This window comes from Xiphophorus couchianus, chromosome 18 (assembly GCF_001444195.1).
Source record: "Xiphophorus couchianus chromosome 18, X_couchianus-1.0, whole genome shotgun sequence".
Taxonomy (NCBI): Eukaryota; Metazoa; Chordata; class Actinopteri; order Cyprinodontiformes; family Poeciliidae; genus Xiphophorus; species Xiphophorus couchianus.
The window spans coordinates 29969101-29992639 of record NC_040245.1 but is presented as its reverse complement, the minus strand read 5'-3'; the positions used below and the strand labels follow the sequence as shown (position 1 = coordinate 29992639).

The 23539-nt window shown below is 41.6% G+C and overlaps 1 protein-coding gene across 8 annotated transcripts in view; it reads right to left on the bottom strand.

Moving 5' to 3' along the window:
* Positions 1-64: 64 nt before the first annotated feature.
* The window catches only part of myo18ab (myosin XVIIIA b), an 83247-nt gene continuing 59772 nt past the window's right edge, over positions 65-23539 (bottom strand). For 2 of the 8 annotated variants that reach the window (XM_027999698.1, XM_027999699.1), the window contains 24 exons: positions 22613-22678; positions 22406-22534; positions 21698-21841; positions 21339-21428; positions 21085-21204; positions 20891-21002; positions 20273-20403; positions 18902-19056; positions 18498-18621; positions 16703-16810; positions 16524-16616; positions 16131-16241; positions 15187-15291; positions 14703-14849; positions 14321-14434; positions 13573-13689; positions 13138-13221; positions 12332-12469; positions 11420-11605; positions 11160-11299; positions 9729-9773; positions 6753-6860; positions 4059-5501; positions 2441-2554 (listed from right to left, as the gene is read on the bottom strand). In XM_027999698.1, coding sequence (XP_027855499.1) covers positions 4067-5501; positions 6753-6860; positions 9729-9773; positions 11160-11299; positions 11420-11605; positions 12332-12469; positions 13138-13221; positions 13573-13689; positions 14321-14434; positions 14703-14849; positions 15187-15291; positions 16131-16241; positions 16524-16616; positions 16703-16810; positions 18498-18621; positions 18902-19056; positions 20273-20403; positions 20891-21002; positions 21085-21204; positions 21339-21428; positions 21698-21841; positions 22406-22534; positions 22613-22678 — 4002 coding nt within the window. In that variant the 3' untranslated portion in view covers positions 2441-2554; positions 4059-4066. Of the gene's footprint in view, positions 2555-4058; positions 5502-6752; positions 6861-9728; positions 9774-11159; positions 11300-11419; positions 11606-12331; positions 12470-13137; positions 13222-13572; positions 13690-14320; positions 14435-14702; positions 14850-15186; positions 15292-16130; positions 16242-16523; positions 16617-16702; positions 16811-18497; positions 18622-18901; positions 19057-20272; positions 20404-20890; positions 21003-21084; positions 21205-21338; positions 21429-21697; positions 21842-22405; positions 22535-22612; positions 22679-23539 lie in introns of all 8 variants that reach the window. The other 6 variants (XM_027999704.1, XM_027999700.1, XM_027999705.1 and 3 more) reach the window with 6 other exon arrangements.

The window sequence follows — 23539 nt, the reverse complement described above, 5'->3', positions numbered from 1 at the left end:
AAAACTCTTTAGTAAGCAGACAGCAATAACTCGCTGAGTCAGAAAAAGCCAACGTCAAAGGCGCTTCAAGTCAATAACTAGAATTTATTTACAATATTGCAAAGATAAAATTAACAAGTGGTCAGTTTTTCAGTGAAGAAAAGAAACAAGAGTTTTCCAAAGCTAAAATGAATCCTACATGTTTTGTATATAAATACAGTGAATAAGGGGTTAGCCAAAAAAAAAGAGGTGTATGTCAGTAAAAATACGTTCACTTTTGTGTCGATATCAGATATATTAAAAAAGCTTCCAAAAATCCCACATTGTGAAATTCCACCCAAAGCTCTCAGACAGACATGCAGTCACCTTTGACCCAAAACGACTCTCACACTGAAACTCATTACCACGTCTAGTAACTGAACATGTTCAGATTTCAGAACAGATTTTCTTGTTGCTCAAATTAAAATGAGCTAAATGTGACACGGTAGACAACTCCACCAAACGGCTTAAGCATGATCTTGGTTCCACAGGCTGTGGGTTAGTTAGGAACAATGGAGACGTGTGGATCATCGACGCCAGAACCAATAAAAGATCCAAACATGATGCCTCTAGTGGGAGCAGTGGGTCTGCCTCCTGGTCAGAGAGAGAGAGAGTGACCGGACCGCTCTGCCTCAGCCTCCCACCACCAGCCTGGACACTCCAGCTCTGTACTCTAAATATTTTCCAGTGTCTCATTAATCCTTTCAACAATTTACATCCCGTTTTCTTATTACACATTTACACCATTTCAATATACAACTCTGACTCAGTCATGTTGCTGAGTCAGCAGAATGATGACATCAATAAGTTTTTGTTTTTTTTAAGTTAAATTAAGTAGTTCATAGGCAGTTTCAAATACATCACTATGAAAGCAGTAAAGCAGGTGCGGTAATGTGTAATTCATTCACACACACTCACACACACACACACACAGCAGAAATGTGAAGCTAAAACGATGTAAGAATCAGGAAGTACCATCTGGAACAGGTCATGTGATGAAGTAGTGGTTACCAGGATGGGAACATGTTCTCTGTGCAGATCAGTGCTTCCAGCAATGACGTCACCATATGAATGAGGCCGTTGCAGGCCTGTGAGTGTTTTAAGAAGCTTTTCTGGTTACTAGTTTTGAATGTAACTCAAAGGGCCGTTCAGCTCATTCAAACACACTGGAACATAAAACAGGATCTTACTGGGATTTTTTATGTTGGTCTAATTCCTGAATTAGTCCATTTTACTGAGCAAATGATAAATGTCTTAGAATGGGATTTCACTTGAACTATTCAGGAAGTTAAACAGTCTGAGTAACACTAGCATGCTATGTGGTTGGTAGCACATGCACACTGCCAGACTGCTGCTGCACCCACATGGTGACAGGTTGCCATAGAGCTTAACTAGCTGCCCTGGCAACTACAAGCTGTTCCATGGCTGTGTGTGGAGGTGAGGGTGTTCATGTGAAGAAGCACCAGAGGAAAACCAGTCATGGTGAGCCTTGTTGCTGCTGCAGATAATGAGTGTTTCATGGTGTCCCATCCAGACTAAACTTCATCAATTCTTAGTTTAAAAAAAAAGAAAAAAATAATATTTTGCTTTCACACCTGGGTTGTATTATTGCTTATTAGCAAAGGAATCAAAACAAAAAATTGGTCCCTGAAAACTAAAACATTTTCTTAAAAACGGCATTTTCAGCATGTCAACTAATTCTGGGGAAACAATAATATAAAAAATAAAATGGTGCAATATCAGCTGGATTCCATAAAGAAGGAAACTACATCAAAGTTAAAACTGTGTGTAAATAGCAAATGCAACAACAAAGCCGCTGTGTTTTAATCTGGTATTTACTTAGGAAATTCAAGTTAACTTCAAACTGTTAAAGTTTTCAGGAGAAAAAAAAAAAGATCCTTGTAGCATCCGAGTGATGCACTCTTCTCTCTTTGGGAGGAGTACAGCATGGGGAGCATACTGCAGGAAAATAAAGAGCAGACTTTATGAGACTATAATAAGCACATGATGATGAGCGTCATGGATTTACAGTGCAGCAGCTGCTTCTTAAAACGGCACTTGTTCAGAGAAAGAAGGAACGGATGCTGGTGCTTTTCTTAGGTCTAAGCATTCATTGTTAAACGGTTGCAGAGTGTACACATGTACTGCTAGCTAATGCTTTTTGGCAATACATGGAAAGCCGTAGGATTTTGGTGTTGAAGGTGTGAAATGTGGATGAAGAGCTTGTGTGTGGCAGAGTCTGCAGTTCAAGCAGCTACCAGCATCCACTGCTCTGACTCCAGGTGTCTGGTGGAGCAGACCACTGCATTACTGTTGTGCATGATTGTCCAACACTGCAATTCTGCATGCAAAGCAAAGTGTTAAATCTGACTGAGTGCACTATGACACCTCCTCATCATCATCATCGTCATCTTTCAAATGACTGCTGTATCTGTATCTGGAGCGGGACGAGCTGGTTGTCCCCGGACCGCCCTCTTTCACTTCTTCCTCTTCCTCATCAGACCTGTCGTAGTGGGAGCGTCTTCGGATGGGGGAGCTGCAGCAGCACACAGAGGAGACAATCTGTTAACGAACACGACAAAAGGGAAAAGACCGCAAACAACCAGAGAGCTGCGTTTTCACAAAAGTGAAATGAAAACAGAAGCCAACAGAAGCGCAGACTGTGCAGTTAGCGTGATCCTCTACCAGTTCTTTTAACAAAGTTTAGTTTGGCCAATCATTATCTCAGACTTTGTTCTGTCTCGTTCCAGGAAGCCCACTGTGATCCACTCTGTACTCCACACTCCGTTCTTGTGCCTGCTGCCGGTCTCCAGCAGTCAGTGGGCGAGAGGCAGGGTCCGCTCTGGACTGCAGACACCCACACACACACACACACACACACACACACACACACACACACACACACACACGACACACAACCATGCACACGCCCTCACACTTAAGGCCAGTTGTGTGTTTGGACTGTGGGGGGAAGCCGGAGCACCCAGAGAGAACCCACTCATGAACATGGAGAACATGCAAACTCCATGCAGGAAGACCAAAAGCTGGGATTTGAACCCAGGACCTTCTACCAACTGCTCCACTGTGCAGCCCACTATCAACATCACTGTCCATCATATTGTTTATTTATTTTTATTTTGTTTCCACAGAGATTGGTGGACAGTGAGGCTGGATCAGCTCAGTGATGGAAAGAGAGGATTCTATTTTAACTTTGTTTATTTGAGAGATTCCAGTTCTAGTTGGAAAAACCACAGAGCCAGCAGGTTCATTTTAAATTGGCTGAATTCTTTCAGCTTATTTCCCACCTAATCTCTCTGACCACAGCACATTTGTAATGATAAACCCCAACACTTTGTGGAAGGTTCAGTTCCTGTGATTGCTGACTGGTCAGTTGCTGAAAAACTCACTGGATTGACTGACAGGTGGCGACATGTCACTGAGAACCACTGGGTTAGAGAATATCTGATGTTTTTGCTGCTACTTCAGCTTGTCAGCAGAAGAAGCAGTATAATCGCTACCTGCTGTCTGCACCCCTTTAGTCCTGGTTCGGTGGTGGAGAGAAACATCTCAGGGTATCAAGGAAGATGAAAGTATTCCCTCATAAAAGGCTCTATGAGATTCTTCTGGCATCAGATGCATACAAAATGGAATATGGAAACTTGAAATAAAGGGAAGTATTTTATAGACCTTGTTGGAAACAGCTGTTAAACATGAAGTGACCAACTGAAAACCCTCAGCTCTGTGTACCAGAGATAATGTATAGTGAAAACTGGTAGAGAGAAATAAACACAAAGTGCTTTGAAGAAACTGATTTAAAATGTTCAACATGCAGTAAACTGTGCGGAATATTAAACAGCTTCTGCTCTCCCTTTAGGACAGATATGGAGCTACTCAACAAAAGCACAAAGCTTTCCACCCGGGGTTAACTGAAACAAACCAGCAGTCTCATCCAGGCTGAGTGAATGGCTGATGATGTTAGTCATTCTGTGATTGGTTAGGTCACACCATGCTTCACAGCATCCTTCAGGCCAGAAACCTACTGTCTGCCTCAGTCACTCTCTGTCCGGTACAAGTACTTCATCATCAGGCGGTTCACCTTCTTCTTCCTTTGTTTCTCATTCTTCTTACTGATTGGCTGCTTCTTGTTGGGTGGCAGAGTCTCCTCCTCATCTGGACTGGGAACCGATCTACCCACGGCTGTTTTCACACTACTGCAACTCCGGTAGGAAATGGTAGATGCATCAGAAGTTGATGTAGAGTTTGACTCAGAATCTGATTCAGAAGATACTGACGATGATGGACGTTTCTCTTTTTTCTTGGACATTTTTTGGGACTTTTTGAGCCACCTTTTAGAGTTGGTCCTTTCAACAAGATCGTCTCCAGAACTGTCGGATTCAGAGCTGTGACTTCTCTTTTTCTTGCTCTTTCTTTTGCTCTTGCTGCCATGGTGATGGCTGCTGGTACTGCAGGACGATCTCCTGCAATCCACAGCAGATTCAGAACATCTAGCACCTCTGGTGGGATACATCCTCTCTCCATTCTCCATCTTTCGGCTCTCATTTTCATTACTCCTGGATTTTTCATCATCTTCAGAGTCTTCCAAGCTCCTGCGCTTGAATTTTATTGGTTTATAATTCAGCACTTCATTGACGGCTTTCTCCAAGTCAGGGTCAAGGTAGTTCTGATGGCTGACCGGCCGAATGTCCAGGGTATCAATTGGCAGATCAGCAGAAGTGGGCCTGTCTCTGGGTGGAGGCATTGATAAACTGCGACCAATGGAAGACAGAGGACTGAACATGGACCTCTCAGTTAAGGCCACACTTCTACTGTCATCTAGGTCAATGCCATCGTCACCGAGGTAACTGCTACCAACTAGAAATACCTGGGAATCAAGTTGGCCAACACTTCCAGGACTTTGACTTCTTGATCTTCTACTGGGAGGGCACTGGCTGCTGCTGGCCCCGTCTGTACCAGAGATGCTTTGATGGTGTGTGTATAGGCCTGATAGCCCCAACCTGCTGCCAGTACATACTTTATTCCTCAGGTTTATCTCAGGAAGGGTGGAGGATGATCCTGGCTTAGTGAATGAAAGATTAAAATGACCCCAACGGCTGTCCGTACCTTTCCTGATGCTACCATTAGCCTCTGAACCAGCCTGAGAGATGACTGACTGTTTGTCACTCACGTCATCCAGTGAAAGAGGAGGTCTCCTAGAAGAGGCTAGATAAGGGTCAACATGACATTTCTGGTTTAGCAGCTCAGTTTTGCATCTGCTTGGGACGTTGCCTGACTCTGCTTTCTTGGTAGACCAGAGGAGGGAGTCACTTTTGTCTATGATGAAATCCAGGTCAGGTTTTTTTCTATAACTAAGAGAGGCCACAACAGGCACCGGCCTGATTGTCTGTCGCTCTCTCTGCTCTTTATGTTTCTCCTTAGCCTCTTTATACTCTTTTCCTTCCTTTAAGTCGGTTTTTACAGCACATCTAGAACAACACAGTGTGAAAAGGGTGAATGAAGGAGAACACAGAAAAGCTTGTGACAAAGATGAAATACAAAGTTGAATCAAGCAAATGTAGAAGAAAATGGACTACATTTAAAAGTAATATGAGAACATATTCAAGGAAAGTGTATAAGAAATGCTGGTAAATAAACAGGGGGGAAATGAAGGAGACAGAGACCTTTCAGTTTTACAGTATAGGACACTAGGAGGACATGTGAAGGTCGTAAACGACGACCCCAGTACTTCTTTATGATTTAGCTCGACTGCTTTAGAGAACCATGTTTCTCTGTGGAGACAAGAAAAATTGAGGAGGCTAAACTTTGTCTATAATCTTTCTTTTTAAAAGATCATAGACAACATTTTTCAACTCAAAATCTTGATAAATATGACTGGTTGTAGAGTTAAAATAAATGTAGTTAATTTGGTTCTAATGGACAGAACCAGTGAGATAACTCCTGTGGGATGTTCTGATCATTTTCATCAGGCAGCAGTTGAGGGAACCTATGTCTGTGACTGGATGGTTTTATATTCACATCAAATGGATTACAGAGAAATTCGACCTTCAAGTTCTCAAGTTTAGCTTCAACCAATCACTGAGTGAACTTGGCACTAAGTGTGCAAAGCCCACCTTATGTTTGGCTCATTTCTGCTTCACTTCCAGGCTTCAGCAGGAAGTCAAGCAGGGCTCACTGTGCTGCCCAGCCATGTATATTATGGGATCTTTGCTATAACTGGTTGTTTTCCCCCAATAATTGCAACAGATAAATGTGAAATATCATAATATAAATCACATAAATTCACGTTACGTCCCCCCACACTGGCGCTCACTAAGATTTTGGATTCTTCTTGGGTCTGCTGCTAGCTGAAAAATGTCTCTCTTTTCCATTATAGGAATAATGCTAGGAGTGTTACCTATTGCAGGTGTAACCATGCTTTACCAAAAGTTAAGTAGTTGTTATATTTTAAATAATTCAAATAAAGACTTAAATCACAATGATTGGAAATGGAAATGTCATTTCAGAGAAAACGTTGCCTCACTTAAGTTTTACATATATAAATATAAATAGTAAAATATATAAATGTATTATTTTTCTATTCTACAAGCAAACAAAAGTGAATATAATCAAAAAATACCTATGGCTAGCAAATCCGATGAATCAGTTTATGTTGCTTCCACTGATGTGCGTATAAGACAAGCATCTTCTGCAGAGATAACCCACACATTTTCACTGACCTGTCCTCATCTGACAGGTTCTTGACAGTGCCATCATTTTTGGACAACCAGGACTTCACTCCATCCACACGGTCCTCCACTTCAGAGTCTGTGTCTGAGTTTCCCTGACTGCTCACCAGTTAGGGAAAGGAAGAGACGTTAGAGGCAGAAGAGGAGAGAGTTAGAGGCAGCCATGGAAATGTTAGTCAAATACAGACAGGTCTTCTGACATTCAGAAAGGAAGAACAACATTAGGGTTCAATGGGAGCGAGCCGACCCAGGAAAACGTCTTCTGTCGTTACAGTTGATTAAGAACAGGTGTAGATATTAGTGCGGAGGCTGACGAGGGCTTTAGCATTATATCTGGACAAAAGGCAGACAGACAGACAGAGAACATCTAGAAGCAGACAGACGGAGCTGCATGGAGCTACATGAGAGGCTGTGGATTAGGAGGTTCAGGAACTCTTTGTATCACTTTGTTGTACTTACGAGGGTTCATGATGCCAAAAAAGATTAGTCTGTGAGTTACTCAGAAAAGCATGAAGAATTTTCAACACAGTTTTTTTTAATAAAATGTAAATAAAAACAGATGTATTAACTGATCATACTTTTGTTTATAAGTACTGGTCTCAGTTCCCGTCAGAGAATTGTTGGTTAAAGAAAAATCATTTTTTATCTACAGGGTAGCTGAATAATTTCAGGCTTTACCTTTATAAAAGCAATAGCAACAACACTAAAGAAATCATCACATATTTTTGTCCAAAAGCCTCATAATATAAACTGAGAAAGGTCAATCAGTAAAGGTCAAGAGGCTTCATACTGCAATTTTTAATTCAATAATCCCTGTGGTTGTTTGAGAAGATTCATTTAGACATGCAGGTAGTTGCAAATTGTCATAAAGAATAAAAGATGATATAAATGTGCAACATATCTACTCCTGGTCTTCAACATTAAATCCACTCTGCTTTGGGAGAACTAAGCTATAGAGCCAATTCACAACAAATGTCATCTCGAGGCAGTTTAAAAAATATCGAATTTCCATTCACTCATGCATACAATCCTATTGTTCCTAGTTATCAAACAGTACAGTAAGCTCAGTCAATTACTGAAAGCAATTTAAAAACTTTTTATCTAAGGAAACCCAGCAGATTGCATTGAGTCATTGTCTTGCAGCATTCATTCCTTCGGGGCCAGCAGGGGGCGACAATCGCTTGCGTTGTGTTGTTAACTTTACAGCAATCACTCACACTTAAGTATCAGTGTTATAAATCATTTTTCTACTATAACAAATGTAACCAATGCAAACTTTAAACAGAAAAGGCCCCATATACACTTTATAAAGCAAAAGCATTAAGCAGGGAAACCCACAGACACTGTGACAATCCCTCCCTTCTGCATGAAGGACTACAGACATGCAACATGTGGAAGGTTTAACATCAGGCTGCTTGATTGCCATCAAGTTGTTTTTTGAGCTTTGACCATCTAGCATGTCTATGTCAGTGTGATCATGACAGCTGTAAATGTATTATGGAACATAAAAAGGCAGTTTTTCTGGAGAAAATTTATGAGGGCCTCAATCAAGGGTCCTAACTTAAGAATCTGTGGAGGGAGCAACGGATAAGAATGGTGGACAGGAGCTTTTCTGGCTTAATCACCAAAATATAAATCATCAATATATCAGTGCAAAAAGACACAAAACATCCTGAATGCCAACAGAGATTTTTCCACTGATAAGGGTACTACAAATACCACTATATTTTCATGTAGGTGTAAATAAAAAACTAATTATTTTCTGTAAGTTTGGTCCTCACTTTTACAGTGTCGTTTTTCCTATGAGAAACAAACCCATTGGTTGAATGAAAACGATTTTCCATCTACATCTGGTAGTGACAGGAACTGCTGACTTACCTGGTTGTATTGTGTCTCATGCTAGCTCCAGATGCTAACATGAGAGCTAACCAATTCACATGTATTGCATGTATTGTTTTGAATGATGAAGATTCTGGTGTTGCCTGAACCTTTGGGAACACCTACCAATTTATTCTGATTGTGTTTTCTTAATATGTAATTAATAACCCAGAGTCTGATGAATGTGTTCTGCTCTAAACTAGAGTAACTGCTGAAAATCCTACTCAAGAATTAATTACTGGTAGTCATTTTTTATGTCCATCAACAATTTGCAGCTCAGAAACAGACTTAGGATCAATGCAGAAAGGTGAGAAAAGGTGAGCACTGTTAAATGCAGTGCACTTAACTATTAGTTGAGATCTAGGGTGAAATCTGTGGGAGCAGAACAGACACTGACTGCTGTCTGTTCAGGCAGACTACAACCTACAGTCTAATACTTTGTTTTTTCTCACTTAAAAATGAGAAACCCAAACAGGTGATATGTCTTTTCTATGGTACAATCTGAATGATCCACAAAATCAAATGCAGTCATTCAGATGGTAACCATGTGGTATAATGCCCACATGTAACCAGTGATGACTGATTACACATCAGCCACAACCAGGTGAGGTCCATGGCCGAAAGCAGAGCTGCTCACACTGAGGAAACTCTTCCAACAACAGACAGCGTCCTTCAGTCAGGCAGAAATGAGGCGTATTTAGCTAGAAGCAGAGCAAACAGGCAGCAGGTGATTCATGGTGTCTGGGGCACCTTGATCTGCTGCACACTGGCTGAAGCATCAGTGAAAAAACTAAATGAAGACAGATGTTTATTGCTGTTAAAAGGAGAAATTGTTTCATAGTGCGGTTAATAGCAGTAATGCTAATTCAGCTGGATGTGAAGGCATGCAATGAAAAAGCGCAGGTGGGTTGAATGTGTTGATGATGCATTTATGACACAGTAAGCCTCACTGTTTAACCCATGAGAAAAACTGATAAGTTTTATAAACTAAATGATGGAGAAAATAAAAGCTAAGCTTTGATCCGTCATGTGATATATGCATCATCACTTCCAGCAAAGAAAGAAACAACACAAGACCATGATCCTCACATTCGGTTCCTTCTTTTCTGGTACTTTGCCACCATATCCTGCAAACTGGTCACAGTGATGATGATGGTTATGATGCAAGGAAGAAAAGACAAGGAAGGAGAAAAATAAAAGACAACAGAAGGACATAAAATGAGAATCATGTGAAGCAAAATGCAGAGATGAGAGTAAATAAAAAAATTGGGTGAGTATCTGATGCTGGGATATTCCTCGCTTTAGAAAATCTGACAGGTTTTTAGGTAGCATGGCTGCATCCAGAAACAGTCTTTGCTAGTAAACCCTGAACAATGTTATTCACTTGGAGCTGAACTGGGTAATGCAGCTCATATTAAAATCAATTAAACACACTTGTTTGGGGGTAAAGGGAAGGCAAAGGTTTAGTCTGAGTTTTCAGAAGCAAAATTTGGATACGTCCCTGAGGCAGAGCTGCAGGATTTCCAACCAGGCTGCACACTGCACACACTGTGTGTGTGAGCATTAATAGACAGCATATTTAGCTTTGACATGTTAATAATTAAGCCCCGTCTTTGTTTTAAGGTGCGCTGCCTTTGGCTTCACTTTCTACATCAGGATATCAACTGAAGGTCAAACTGATTTAGGGGTTTTGAGCCATTTTTTGATGTTAATAGACGAGCGACAGAGCAAACACACAGAGAGAAGCTGCAGCTTCTGCTGTGAGCTCTGACCATCCTGCAGATAAACAACTGAAGGGATATTACAGACAGATCTATTCACACAAATGAAGATTCTCTCAGCTTGTGTCTAAAAGGAAATCTTATTTTTCTATTATTAAGGGCAAAATGATTTATTGGATTAATCATGATGAATTTATTATTAAAATAATTCTCAACCAATTTAGTGATTGATCGCTGCAGTACGTCACTTTTATAAAAATATATTTTTTACATATTTGTTGAAACTGTCACTATGTCATGACAGTATGTTATCAGATAGATATGTGGGGGAAAAATTGAGCTCCTCTGCCTTCTCCCAATGCTTACTAGAAACAATCAATCAGAGCCAGGAGGATGGTCTTAGTGCTGCCAATCATTCTCCGTGTGGCGCTGCTCATGCCACACTGCCTTTTGTCCAAACCAACAATTCGTTATTCAGAATTATTGTGGACTTCTGACAGCAAAATGATAGTTTGAAGAAAAAAATCAAACCTTGTGCCAAACCCTGTCTGAGCTGAGCTGATAGTGATTTACAGTCAGACTCTCAGTTTTCTGTTCATGAAATGATTTCCATCTCAAAATGCTGTTTTAGATATAAGAAATGGAAGAGAACTAGTTAAAGTTGTGAGCTTAGTTTAAAATGTAAGTGGTGAACTATGAGCACCACTTATCCGTTCATGTTAACTTGGCTTAACTGATATAAAGCTGGCACAACACAGGTGATATCACTTTATTGTTTTTCAGGTCATGGGCTCTGCACCTGTTTATAAGGTCTTCGTTGTCATCACTCTCCATCTCGTCCTCGATGGCCGCCTGAAGGTCACCTATCCTTTTGAAGGCCAGCTTGAGGTCCGCCTGCAGGCTCTGGTTTGAAGCCTCTAGGCTCTCAATGTCCATCTCCTGTTAAAGAGGGAGAGGGACACCTGGTCATGTTAGCTGGTGCTAAGGAGCGCTCCAACCTAAAGAGTCCAGTCTGTAAGACAGGAGTAAAGCTGATGACTGGAAACTGCTCCTCCTTACCAGCTCGTGTTTCTTGTGGCTTGCCTCTGCTTCTTTTTTGGCCAGTTCCCCCATTTCCTCTTTAATGTCTCGGATCTGTCTCTGCAGTCGCTTATTCTGCTCCTTCTCACGATTCTCGCTGCTGATGCGCTGGTCTCGCTCTTCTGTCAGCTTCTCCACATTCTCCTTCAGACGAGCTACAAGATTCTGTACAGCAACACAAAAAGTTGCAAAATGTACACCATCCTGGTTTTCCACATGTCTGGAAGTTGTACAGAACTCAAAATAAGGTAATAAATGAGTTCATTGTTCCTTTATGAAGATCATTTTCAGGTTTTAGACACAGTTAAGGGGTAATCTGTTCATCCTTTTGGCCTCCTGGCTTTTCTTTTAAAGTCACTGTGTAAAGTTTTAGGAAAGAGAGCGCTGTTGACTCTTTCATGAAGGATTCTAGTCCATTCTTCTTTTCTGCTGAGATGCTACTGCATTAATCATTAAAACTTCAGTATGTAACTTTTATAAGAAGAGGTTTTATGTTTGTTGAAACTGTCACTATGTCATGACAGCATGTTATGAGACAATGTGCGGAAAAAAGTTCAGCTCTTCTGCCTTCTCCCAGTGCTAACTAGAAGCAACTAGCAATCAGAGCCAGGAGGATGGTCTTAGTGCTGTCAATCATCCTCCACGTGGCGCTGCTCATTTCACACCTGCCTTTTGTCCAAACCAACAATTGAAGTTCTTAACAGTAATTCAGAATTATTGTGGGCAATAACTCTGGATTATTGTTCACAATAACTCATCTGATAATAATAAAAAAACCGATCAGGAGGTCAGTAAGACCACTACACTACATAAACAGACCTTTGTCGTTAGCTGTGTACATACATACTGATGACTACTTTTCCCCACTCATGTCCCACTTTGGCTCCTCACCTCCAGTCGTTTGACCTGCGACTTCTCAAACTCCATCTTGGTCTCCAGTTCTCGGATCTTGGCCTCCTGACGATTGGCTAGAGATTTCTCAACCATGGATTGCTCCTGGAACTCCAGCTGGCTCTGGAGGACCTGCATCTGACCCATATCAGTGCTATTAGACCAGAGTGTATTATTAACTTAAATAATATGAAATCTTTAGTGCTGCACATACTGTCCTTAAAAATGAGTGAAGCTGATGTTTTAACCCACAACTCATACATGAGCAAAAGCCTCATTTTTTAGCTGAGACACTGCAGCCACCTGAGTGAAGAACATGTTTATTTCTACAATAGTGGAAATTAGAACTTCAGGCTTTAGCCTGATTCAGTCACTCCTCTTACGGTTAACATAATAGTGTATATTGCCCCTATTCTAACTAAAATAAATGGTATAATTAACAATTTAATGACCATGAATAAGAACAAATAGCTAATATTTTCATGCATTAGTAATTTTCAGTATGTGATTGGTGAGCACACCTTAGATTCTGGATACTTGCAACAAAACTAAATAAAAGTTTATACTATGAGGTGTTATTGTTTTCTCTGTACACAGACTACCCTAACCACCGTCATCAAAGTAACATTGGTCTCCCCCAATGTTACTGTGTGGATGGCTTTGGCTGCTCAACAATAATACTAAGTTGGGTATATCACAGCAAACTTAAGTCATCATACAGTAACTACATGTACAGCTCAGACGCAGCTTATGGAAATCCTCAGCAAAAAGTTTTCAGTCAGATGCTTACTCATCCCAAAACTAACCTTTTCCTGAACCTCCTGTTTCTCCTTGAGGGCCTCCTCCAGCTGAGACTGCAAGTCGTTCATTTGAGCCAAGTTCTGAGCCAACTGAAACACAACACAGAGGACAGATGACAGTCAGCAAATGAAGTGAGTAGACATCAAATATTTTGATGCTTTTTGTTTCAATAAGACTGACCAATCCTCATCAGATCACTGTTAATTACAAAGTATAATGCTAAAACCAAATCAGACTTTTTAAACTGTAGTTGGCACTGAAATGTGCTTCAACATGAACTGTGTCAAACAAGCAGACCTGGTTAAACATCTAGAGAAGCCAATTAAAAGTTTTCTTTTTCCACTATCACTGGAAAAAGACACTATAACTCGATATTCCTGATTATTTTGAAGTTCTTTCTGCTTAGAAGTCATTATCCGACTACTCCTGACAAGGAGCACCTGGGACACAGCAGCCTTGTGTTTCTTCATCAGCTCGTTGAGGTCCTCCTGGTCCTCCTCCGTCCTGGACTGCAGGTCGTTCTTCTCTCTCTGAAGACGGCTCTGCTGTTCTTCCAGCTGGAAAGACGAAAAGCAGCAAACTGATCAATGTGGAGACTGTTAGACCACCATGAGTTAAAACAGCGGGGGGAAAATGCCATCTTTTCTCCACAGATTACAAAATGGGGAAAATACTCTTGTGCTTCCAGAATTTTGCTAGTGTCTATGTAAAAAATAAATATAATGTGATATTTTAGCTCTTTGACCAAAATGAATTAGATGTTAATGTTATATAACAAGATAAAAATGTCACATGTTTACAACTGAAAAGCAGATATTGTTTGAGATCTCTAAGAAATTTTTTAGATAATTCCAGACTGAGTAATGAGACGTTTGAGTGTTTAAGATGTCTTAGTTACAGAAGGTTTCCACAAGCTGAAGCTTCTGGAGGACACAATGACCACATGATGACCACTCTGCTAGACTGTCCTACTCTCCAGTGTTTATGATCTTCTGCGCTTGGTGATTAATGGTTAATTGGTTAACCATTAATCAACTAATGGTTAACCAACTGATTAACCCAGTGTTAATATTAACACTGGGTTCAAAACACAGATAAAATATAAAAGGAAGAGTGTAGAAAAAAAGCTTCCTCTTTAGAAGAATAGAAGCTGCAGTGATGAGAAGCATTGCAGAGAATTGTACCAACCATCTGCTTGGCTTTAGAGATCTCCTCCATCTGAACATGCAGGTCTTCTATCTCCACCTCCATGCATTTCCGAGCTTTGACTGCAGCTGCACAGGTGAACTCAGACTCCTCCAGCTGTAACGGAGACAAAACTCAGTGTTTGATGTTAAATCCAACTTCAAAATTCAGGTTATTTAGAACTGAGTTTTAGCTTTTTTTCAGCTGATGTTTATCCAAAGCTTTAGTTATACAGACCATGTGCTTTGTCCAGATAATTCCTCTTTAAAAGGAGGTGCTGGCTGAAGAGGCATCTTAAAGTTTGTGATCAGTATCGTTTCAGATAACTAGCAGTCCTTGTAATTGCTTTTTTTTATTTTCATTTTTTTAAAGTGGGTGTCAGAACCTGGTTTTTTAGCTGAGCGATCTCTCTCTTGCTGGGTGCGTTGTTCTTTATGTGGTCCAACATGATCTGGGCATCAGCCAGCAAGGCCTTGGTCCTCTTCAGGTCCTTCTTCAGGCGTTTCTCAGTGTCTATGTCACAGTTTGTCACCTGGGCAAAAAGGAACGATCAGGTTGCTCTTCCTCGTTACTTTTCTTATTTTTTATATGGAGCGACTCCCAACCGTTTATCGTCTGTTCATTAGGATAAATTTAGGTAAGTATAAGTTAGAATAATTCACAACCATGCCCGTGTTTATGATGTGATATAATAAAGGTGCATCTAGAAAGAAATTTTCTGTAGAAAGTGAAACCTAGAAGAACCTGGACATACTGTCTTCACCTGAGCATCACTCGGGTGATGCACTGTCAGTGCAGGTGATTGTGTTCAGTGTTTGAAGTGTTTGTTTAAAGCTGATCAGACACTCATCACCATCAGGTGTCCTTACCTTGCTCTGTGCTGACAGAAGCTTCGCCTCCAGCTCTCTCTTCTCCTTCAGCACCTTCTGCTTTTCATCATATTCTTCTTCAAGCTGGACCTCTATTTGCTTCAACTACACAAACACACATGCAAACACTTAAAATATACCTAAAAATAAAGACACTTTCTTGTGTCTATATACGTGACAATGACATTGTAGGACATCATGGGGTCGTTTCTGTCTCTCAAAGTCTCAAAGCCCGGTAAGGTTGTCATGTTTAGATGTCTGACAGGATAAATGGGAACATGCTCTCTTGAAGTCAATCTTATGTTTCTAATTTGAAACGTTGATGTGAAGTGGGTAGGGACCTCGCTTGTGTTCATCACAGCGCTCATGATTCATTAAAAGTGCTTTATGAGATCAGCCTGGCTGACTCCTTGTGATATAACTTTATTATAAAATTCTAGTGACTTTCCTGAATGTTTCATTGTTAGCACCGTTGTCATGTGGAGATGCTGCATTTAGATTAGTGTTGCCCCAATGATCTTTGAGGTCAAACGAAGGCGTTTAGAAACCTCTAATTCTAACTTAGCACCCTTATAAAACTCCTGTTATGTGGTTTTCAGTTTGAAAATGAGCCCTCTGGGTCAGGTAGTATAAAGCTGGCTCAACTGATTCTCTCTTCAACATTTCCATGTAAATGCTGAAGGAAGGAATGAAGCTTGTCTAAACACAGAAAATGTCAGGAAGAAAATTAAACACCAGAAGCACTAAAACTGGAGTGATGTAAAACGTTTCAGAAAATTTCATAGTAGTAAGGAATTCCATCAAATGACTGTTTCTATTAGACTGCAGTATGTGCTCCTAGTTTCTCTCTTTCACTGTCCTGAAGCCGCTCTAGTTGAGAGGACAGTGCCCCTACTGTTAGACATGAGGTGGTGCTGTTAAGGTGAAACATTAATCCTCCTGACCTTCTTACTGCATAACTGCCTGATCTCCTCCACCTCATCATCCTTGCTTTCGATCTCCTTAAAATGTGTCTGACGCAAACGTTCCATCTCCATCTCCAGTCGCAGCTTGGCCTGAAACACAGATCAATCATCATACACACACACACACACACACACACACACACACACACACACACACACACACACGTCCACATGTCAGGGACAGCCTGACCACTCCCAGCAGATTTACTCCCAAACTCCCATCATTACATCCCGACACAGAAGAATAAAACCCCGTTTGTTTGTAAGAATCAAAAAGCTTCCATACGTCATCAGATAAAGTTTCTTCTGCATAATGACTGAGTTAGCGAGTTTGACATATGCTGTCTGACTACAACCTGTCAACATCTGTACCTGCTCCAGCATCTGGATGGTGCCAGCTTGCTCATCCAGCTCCTCCTCCTGGTCCTTGATCTTGGCTTCCATGTCCCGAAGCTGTTTCTTCAGCTAAATCACATGGATGGTCACAGATGATTGCAGGGGAACCGCCTGAACAAAGACTGAGCAATTTGACTTAGTCTGTTGCCAAAAACCTTAGCAAGAGATGCTTCATCCTTGGATTCCTGGGAGTTAAGATCCTGTAGCTCTGCTTCAACCTGCTCCAGCTTCAAATTCACTGTACGCAATTCAAGGTCCTTCTCCTACAAAACACATGAAGCAGTCAGACCAAACCGCGCATTGAGTGAGAGAAAGAGGAAGTGAATTGTCAGTGCAACACGGGAAGCTTGAGCAAAGCGAAGGAGGAAGTCAGACCATTTACAAAAACACACATAATTGTAAGCCTGCCTGTTGTAGAAGTAACAACATACAGTTTGAAACTTCTGCAGGCGCTTATTACCAACTCAACTCAAAAAAACGGAAAAGCTTGGTCCCTGCTAGTGCCACATTTACTGGTACTAAAGCTTCCTGTTTGTCCCTCACCTCCAGCAGAGATGCGCAGTACTGCTGCTCTCGTCACAAAGGGCCGGCCTAGGGGCCCCTCTTCCAGCTAAGAACAGCAGCACCACTAACAGCATTTCAATGCAGATTTAGGAGAGGAGGCCGAGTTTAATTGGGCCAGCTTTCAAGCGATCACTGATCACTGTAGTCTACTAAGTATTTGTGAACAAACAGATCTCAAACACAAGCTTAAACTCATAGTATCCGATTGTTGCTATGGTAACACAACAATCTAACTATGAAGATTATTTAACACATTTAACAGCATTAAATTGTTTATTCTCAATAAACAAATGTTAAAATTCTAGTGTTAAAATGTTAGCATTTACGGGGGATCTGAGGGGCTCCTCAGATCCGTTAGTCTGAGGGGCCTTAGATTCGGCTCTACATGTGACCAGCATTATATGGTGTTTTAAGATCCACTGGCTCATTATTGAACTGGGATTTAACAGACATGCACAAAAATTCATATTAACAGTGTATGATTTTTATAGGGGTTTTTTTTTGTCGTTTTTAAGGCTCTAGATGTATGTTTAATTATTGTCAACAAAGTCTTCCAGTAACATATAATTACCCAGTAATATTTTTACATTTCCTGTCAAGGTAAGATTTTTTGATAGAAAAACCTGGCGGGCTGCTGGTGGACCACCCTGGTGCCTGACCACCGGGCTTTGCAAGCTGTCTGTGGAGAAACCCTGCAACTGGTAACTTTTTGTTTTCTCAGTAGTTTTTCTCTCCTGGTTACACCTGGTCTGATGTTCTGGTTTTTTCATACTATTTACAGTGGTCTGTCGCCTTCAAGTCTCTGCTGGAACCTGTACAGGTTTTTACCTCATACAATCCCACTGTGTGATGAGAGGTATAAGCTGTTAAACTGTTAAACACGCTTGGCAATATCAATTATGATTAACCCTAATTTACCATTACTGAACGTCCCCACCAATCGCACAAGCTCCTCAGCTGCTAAAGAAAAACTCCTGGTAAGAGAATTAATGCCTCACATCTGGTGAGGCATTAATTCTTAGTTCTTAGTCCTCTCAACTAAGAAGGGAATAAATGACAAAAATATGACATCCTAACAAATACTGCATCCAATCAGTACTTTGTGACTGATATTTTAAATACTGATACCTCAATGGTGATTGATATGAAACAGTGAAACAGTTCAGTTAAAAAAAAACTTTGATTGTAAAGTCAAGCTTTCTGCTGAAGTCTAGACAGATTAGGATTGATATTAGCACTGTTTCTGTCACAAGCAGTTATTTAGTGGAAAACCCATAAAACCTGATCAAACATTGTGTTAACATAAAGCTTTGGTGTTTGGCAAAAGTTCATCCTAAATATATTAACAATAGCTTAACATCCCTCTGAAAGCACAGGGACACACACCTCTAGCTGCTGTCTGAGGCTGAAGGCCTCCCCACTCTGCATGTCCTTCTCCCGGGCCAGTTTCTCCCTCAGACTCCTCTCCCTCTGCACTTCGTCCTGAGCTGCACTCAGCTCACCGTCAAACCTACACACAAGCAGCCTCTTGGTGACGGGAACAGAACACAGACACTGCAGCTGACAGAAGTAAGGCTAAACTTAGATTGGCTGTAGGGTCAAACACATTGTACATATTATCTCCGTGGAAAGCTTAGTGACACAAGTCAACAAGGAAGCCAGAGCTCTACCATTAGGAACAGAAAGATGCTACTAATAATGTGGAGCAGCCTTCCGGGCTCACTGTCTAGCAACCTGCTAATGCATGTTTATGAACGATGTAGTGTCAAAGTTTGCGTGTGAGGACAGACTTCCTCTGCTTCTTCTCCAGGTCATGGTTGCGGCTCTGCTGGCCCTCCAGGTGAAGCTTGGTGTCCTGCAGCTCAGCTACTAGCCGCTGATTCTTTTTCTTTAACTGCTGAATGTTTCGCTGAGACTCTTCGTTATCAGCCTGAAGGTCACTGATCTGCAAAACACATGATATTGGTGTTAGATTTGTAAATATCTTTTTCTTTTATATACTCATTAATATCTTTAAGAACGGAGAGATTTCTGTTCTTTCCTGAAATATGTGTTTCTTTGAGTGATGTTTGGCAGGAAGCGACGAGCATCCTAAATTGGAAGCTGATACCATATGGTCTACAGCAAGGGTGATAACTGACGTGGCAGAATAAACAATGGATGATTAAGGGTCGAAGTTTATGAACCAGAGACAGGGAAACTGTACATGAGACCACGGATGTACAAGACATTGTTCTGTGGGTTCATCAGTTCCTGCATCGATTCTACAGAAGGAAGTAAACAAGAACTCTGAACTTTGCATTCCACATTACAGCAGCTTGTAGGTGCAACACACCTGTGACTCAAGAGAACAGAAGAAGCAGCTACGCTATGTGATTAACTCAAGATAATTAAATAAGCTATGTAACTAGGACTGCCCTAAGGAAATAAAAAGAAAGGGTGCAGGAGGAGCTGCTTCAGAGCGGGTAGGAGACTGTAACTGAGGCACGCTCCTGTTCGTTCTCCTTGCAAGTTAATCTAAAACTCACTTGTCTCTTTCTTCTTTTTATGGGTGCTCAGATTCTTCAAACCAAACAATTGGCGTTTTTATTGTACCAATGTCATAATTTTGTATTGATTTCCACTGATTTTAGTGACTGTATTTACGCTTAACCCTAAACGGCTGAAAGGCTTGCAGACTCAGTGACCACTACTGATTGGTTCTGATATTCTGCCTTGGCTCTTGCTATGAGGTAGTGCAACCTCCTGTACTATCTATGTGTACAACTTAGGAAACTAGAAAAGATTTACTAAACAATGAAAATAAGTCATCCAATAAGAACAATGTAATAAATTTTTAAAATAAAGCAAATCTGCTGGCTGTCAGCCTTCATTCTGTAATTACATTGTGATGTCACCACAGAGAAACATACATATGAGAAGAAAGCACCAAAACAAAGAGGAAAACATGAAGGAAAGAGATATTCAACTAAAATCCATTTCCACTACCTGGTTTTTGTACCTGCAGACCATGTAAGGTATGTAAGGAAAGTTTATCAGACATAGTCTGATAAGTCACAGTCCCACTAACGGCAATATAGAGCATAAGATCTTCCATATTTAGACTCTGCTGTTGTCCCATCAGCAACTTGGTGTGTATTGGAGCAGTCGTGTCCGCTCACCCTTCTCTCCAGCTGACGCTTGTTCTGATGTTCAACCTCCAGCTTGTCATCAAACTCCTGCTGCAGTCTTTTCTTGGTGAACTCGATCTCCCTGATGGCTCGCTCATACTTTAACCGCCACTCTCCTCCTGCTTCAGAAACACAATCAGAGACTGCTTCACATGCTACACGATGTTCTGTATCAAACACAATGTTTGTCTGCTCACCTACTCAGAAACTAAAATGTAAAGTCTATGGTGGAAATTAAACTAGGTGTTTAAAGCTGCAGTGTGTAACTTTTACAGAAAATATTTTTTTACATATTTATTGAAACTGATAGTATATGAGACAGATAATCTGTGAAAAAAAGTTCTTTCTCCGCTGTTAGCATATTTAGCAGCGAGTACATGAGGATGATTAACAGTAAGACCCTCCTTTGGTTAGCAGCAGTACATTTCTTCAAATGGCAATAGTAGCTCAGAGAGGTGATTGATCTTGATTGATAACATACAGTAGCTGCTGGTCCGCCCTGTCACAACCCATACATACATGTAAATTCCACAATGTGGAAGCTTATTCCAAATGGAGCAATCATGTGTTGGACCAGGCCAACACACCACTACATTTATTGAGTCTGACCTGTGTCGTCGTCATCCATCTCTCCATTGAGTTCAGAAGCCCTGATGAGCCGAGCCTCCATCACCTCCATCTCCATGGACTCCGTCTGTTTCTTCATGCTGTCAAACTTTGTCTTATTGAAGAGAGTGGATGAGTTGTTACCATGACAACAGAAACAGGCAAATGTCCGTGAGCGAAGCAGCGGCTGGTTGTACCTGCAGGTCCTTCATGTCCTTCTCCAAGCGGAGCCTCTCAGAAGTCTCTGCCTCCAGCAGCTGGGAGGCCGACTCGGCCGTGTTCCGCTCATCAGCTAGCTCTGTGGACAGCTCTGTCATCTGAGGACACACACTAAGGCTCACACATATGCGCCGACATGGTGGGTTTGCTAGTATGCAGTGTATACCAGAAGTTTATATACACCCAATAAAAAAGCAGCTCAGTAACTGAAAGCCTTTAGTTGTGTGTTTACCCTGCTCTCCAGTCGGTCACTGTTCAGCCTCAGCTCGTTCCTCTCCTTCTCCATCTTCTCCAGCTTCTGTTTCAGCTGCTGAATCTCCTCCTGGAAGAAACACACACAGCATCAGGGCAGAACTAACAAATGTTCTGGATGGGTGTTAGCTTACACCTAAATGCTGACCTGTGTTTCAGCATTATATGTAGCCATAATGCTGATTTACAGAAAAATGATCAAAATGTTTGGATACTTGCAGTAAAACAATCAGAGTAGCATGTTTTAAAGAAAACAGGAGGAGCCATTCTTTTTGTGGTATTTTGATGTACCAATTGATTCAGTTTTTACTGCAGTTAACCCAAACCAAAGAAACTCACATCCTTTCCACGGATCTGCTCCTCAGTGAGCTGCACCTCTATCAGAGGTCTAACAGTGGTGAAGAGCTTCCACCATGGCCAGCCCTTCACACCGCGGTTCTTCTTGATGTTCTTCTGGATGCACCGGATGGCAAGATCCTGGATCTGTTCAGCAGAACCAAACCACACACCAGTTATCAGTCTTACTGTCACACACAAGGTGAGATATGATTTCCAATAGAAAATACTCATTCAATCCTAACAGAGTGGCATAAAATAAATGTTTGCTGATGTTTTCTTTTCAATGCAATGAGGTCCTGTAATGCTGATGCGTAGTAGGGCCTGAGCAATCTTGTGGGTTTTATCTTGTGCAATTTATTACCTCTTATTTCAGTTTTTACTGACCAACTAAAGTTGCATAGAAACAAATATTTTTTCTGCTGAATTGCATAAGTGATGTGTTGTAACAATTTTACTACAGGACTGTCCAGTCTCTGTTTGGATGGATTAATAATGGTGTGCAGCTAAGTGAAGTAGGAGAATCAGCTGCTCTCTGACTGGACGGCAGGTTCATTGGAAAAACAGAAAGTACACCCTGTCTTTTATTTGTAGGATAATATGATAGGACTGATCAGGCCACTTGCATGTCAATGCCATCAAATATCCATGAACAGGCAGAACATGGACAATATTCTGAGCCTGATATAAGCGAGCACACAGCCGTCCTACCTTCCTCTTTTTAAATGCCTGTCTGGCCAGGTAGCCTCTGCATGCAGCCTGGAACAGAGAGATGTTCCTCCTGGTCTGGACATCACGCTGCTCCTCCAGCATGGACAAAGTCCCAGCTCGGAAAAACACCTGAAGGACAACGGCAGAGAGTTTTTCAGCTCCATTTCAAGTTGACAGGTTGAGCCTGAGCCTGACTCACTCACTCACCTTGCTTAGCCCCAGGTGGTAGCTGCTCTTCTCCAGCTCTAGGGACTCCAGCAGCTCCTGCACTGCCTAAACACCAGCAGGACAGTCAATTAGTCAGATGGAGAAACATAACCTGAGATTTGCAGTATTTTTGGCAGTGGAATATTGCAGGCTGTTTTCCACATCACAGGAATGGGCGCAGGCTCATGTTGAAGGACTCCACAGAGCTGGATAGCACAGCTATCCAGGCTCACACCATGAGGGCCTGCAGCCTTGTGAGAGCAGAGTCTGACGGCTGACTTCTAACATCTTCAGCAGTAATGTTTACCGTAGAGGTGGCCGGCTGAGGGGTGGGGTAAGGTCACCGAGTAGAGGATGAGGGAAGGAGGTGTGAAGATGAGACCCACATGGGGATGAAGGACTCTGACTTTCCACTCTCAGTGCAACCCCCGTCGGCCCGAACAGTCCGGAAGTACTCAATGGAGACACTGGCATCAGGAGTATCTGTGTGCAGCCATGTCTCCATAAAACACATTAAGTTATCCTCCCAGTACTCTCTGATGCTTGGCCAGTGCTGTTAACACCTCCATTTTGTTGACCAGTGATCTAACGTTGCCCATGGTAACTGAGGGGAGAAACGGCTTATAGATCCTCTTCTCCATAAATCTCTGGTGTTTCTTCCTTATTTCTCTCCTCCACTGTTTGTTTCCTCCTCTGGAACCTCGATGTGTCCTTCTCCAGGTCTCTTCTGGGATTTCTCTGGGTCTGGTCGCCGTGCCTCCTGGCTTCAGCTCAATCAGATGATCCCTGGTGCCAATGAGGTCAAGTTGTGGCCGGAAGAGTAAAAACAGTATTTCCACAGCAAAGAAAAAGATCCAAACTCTCTTCACTAACATGGTTGAAAAGGAGCTTCTTGTAACTTTCAACAGGAAATTATTTATGTAATAA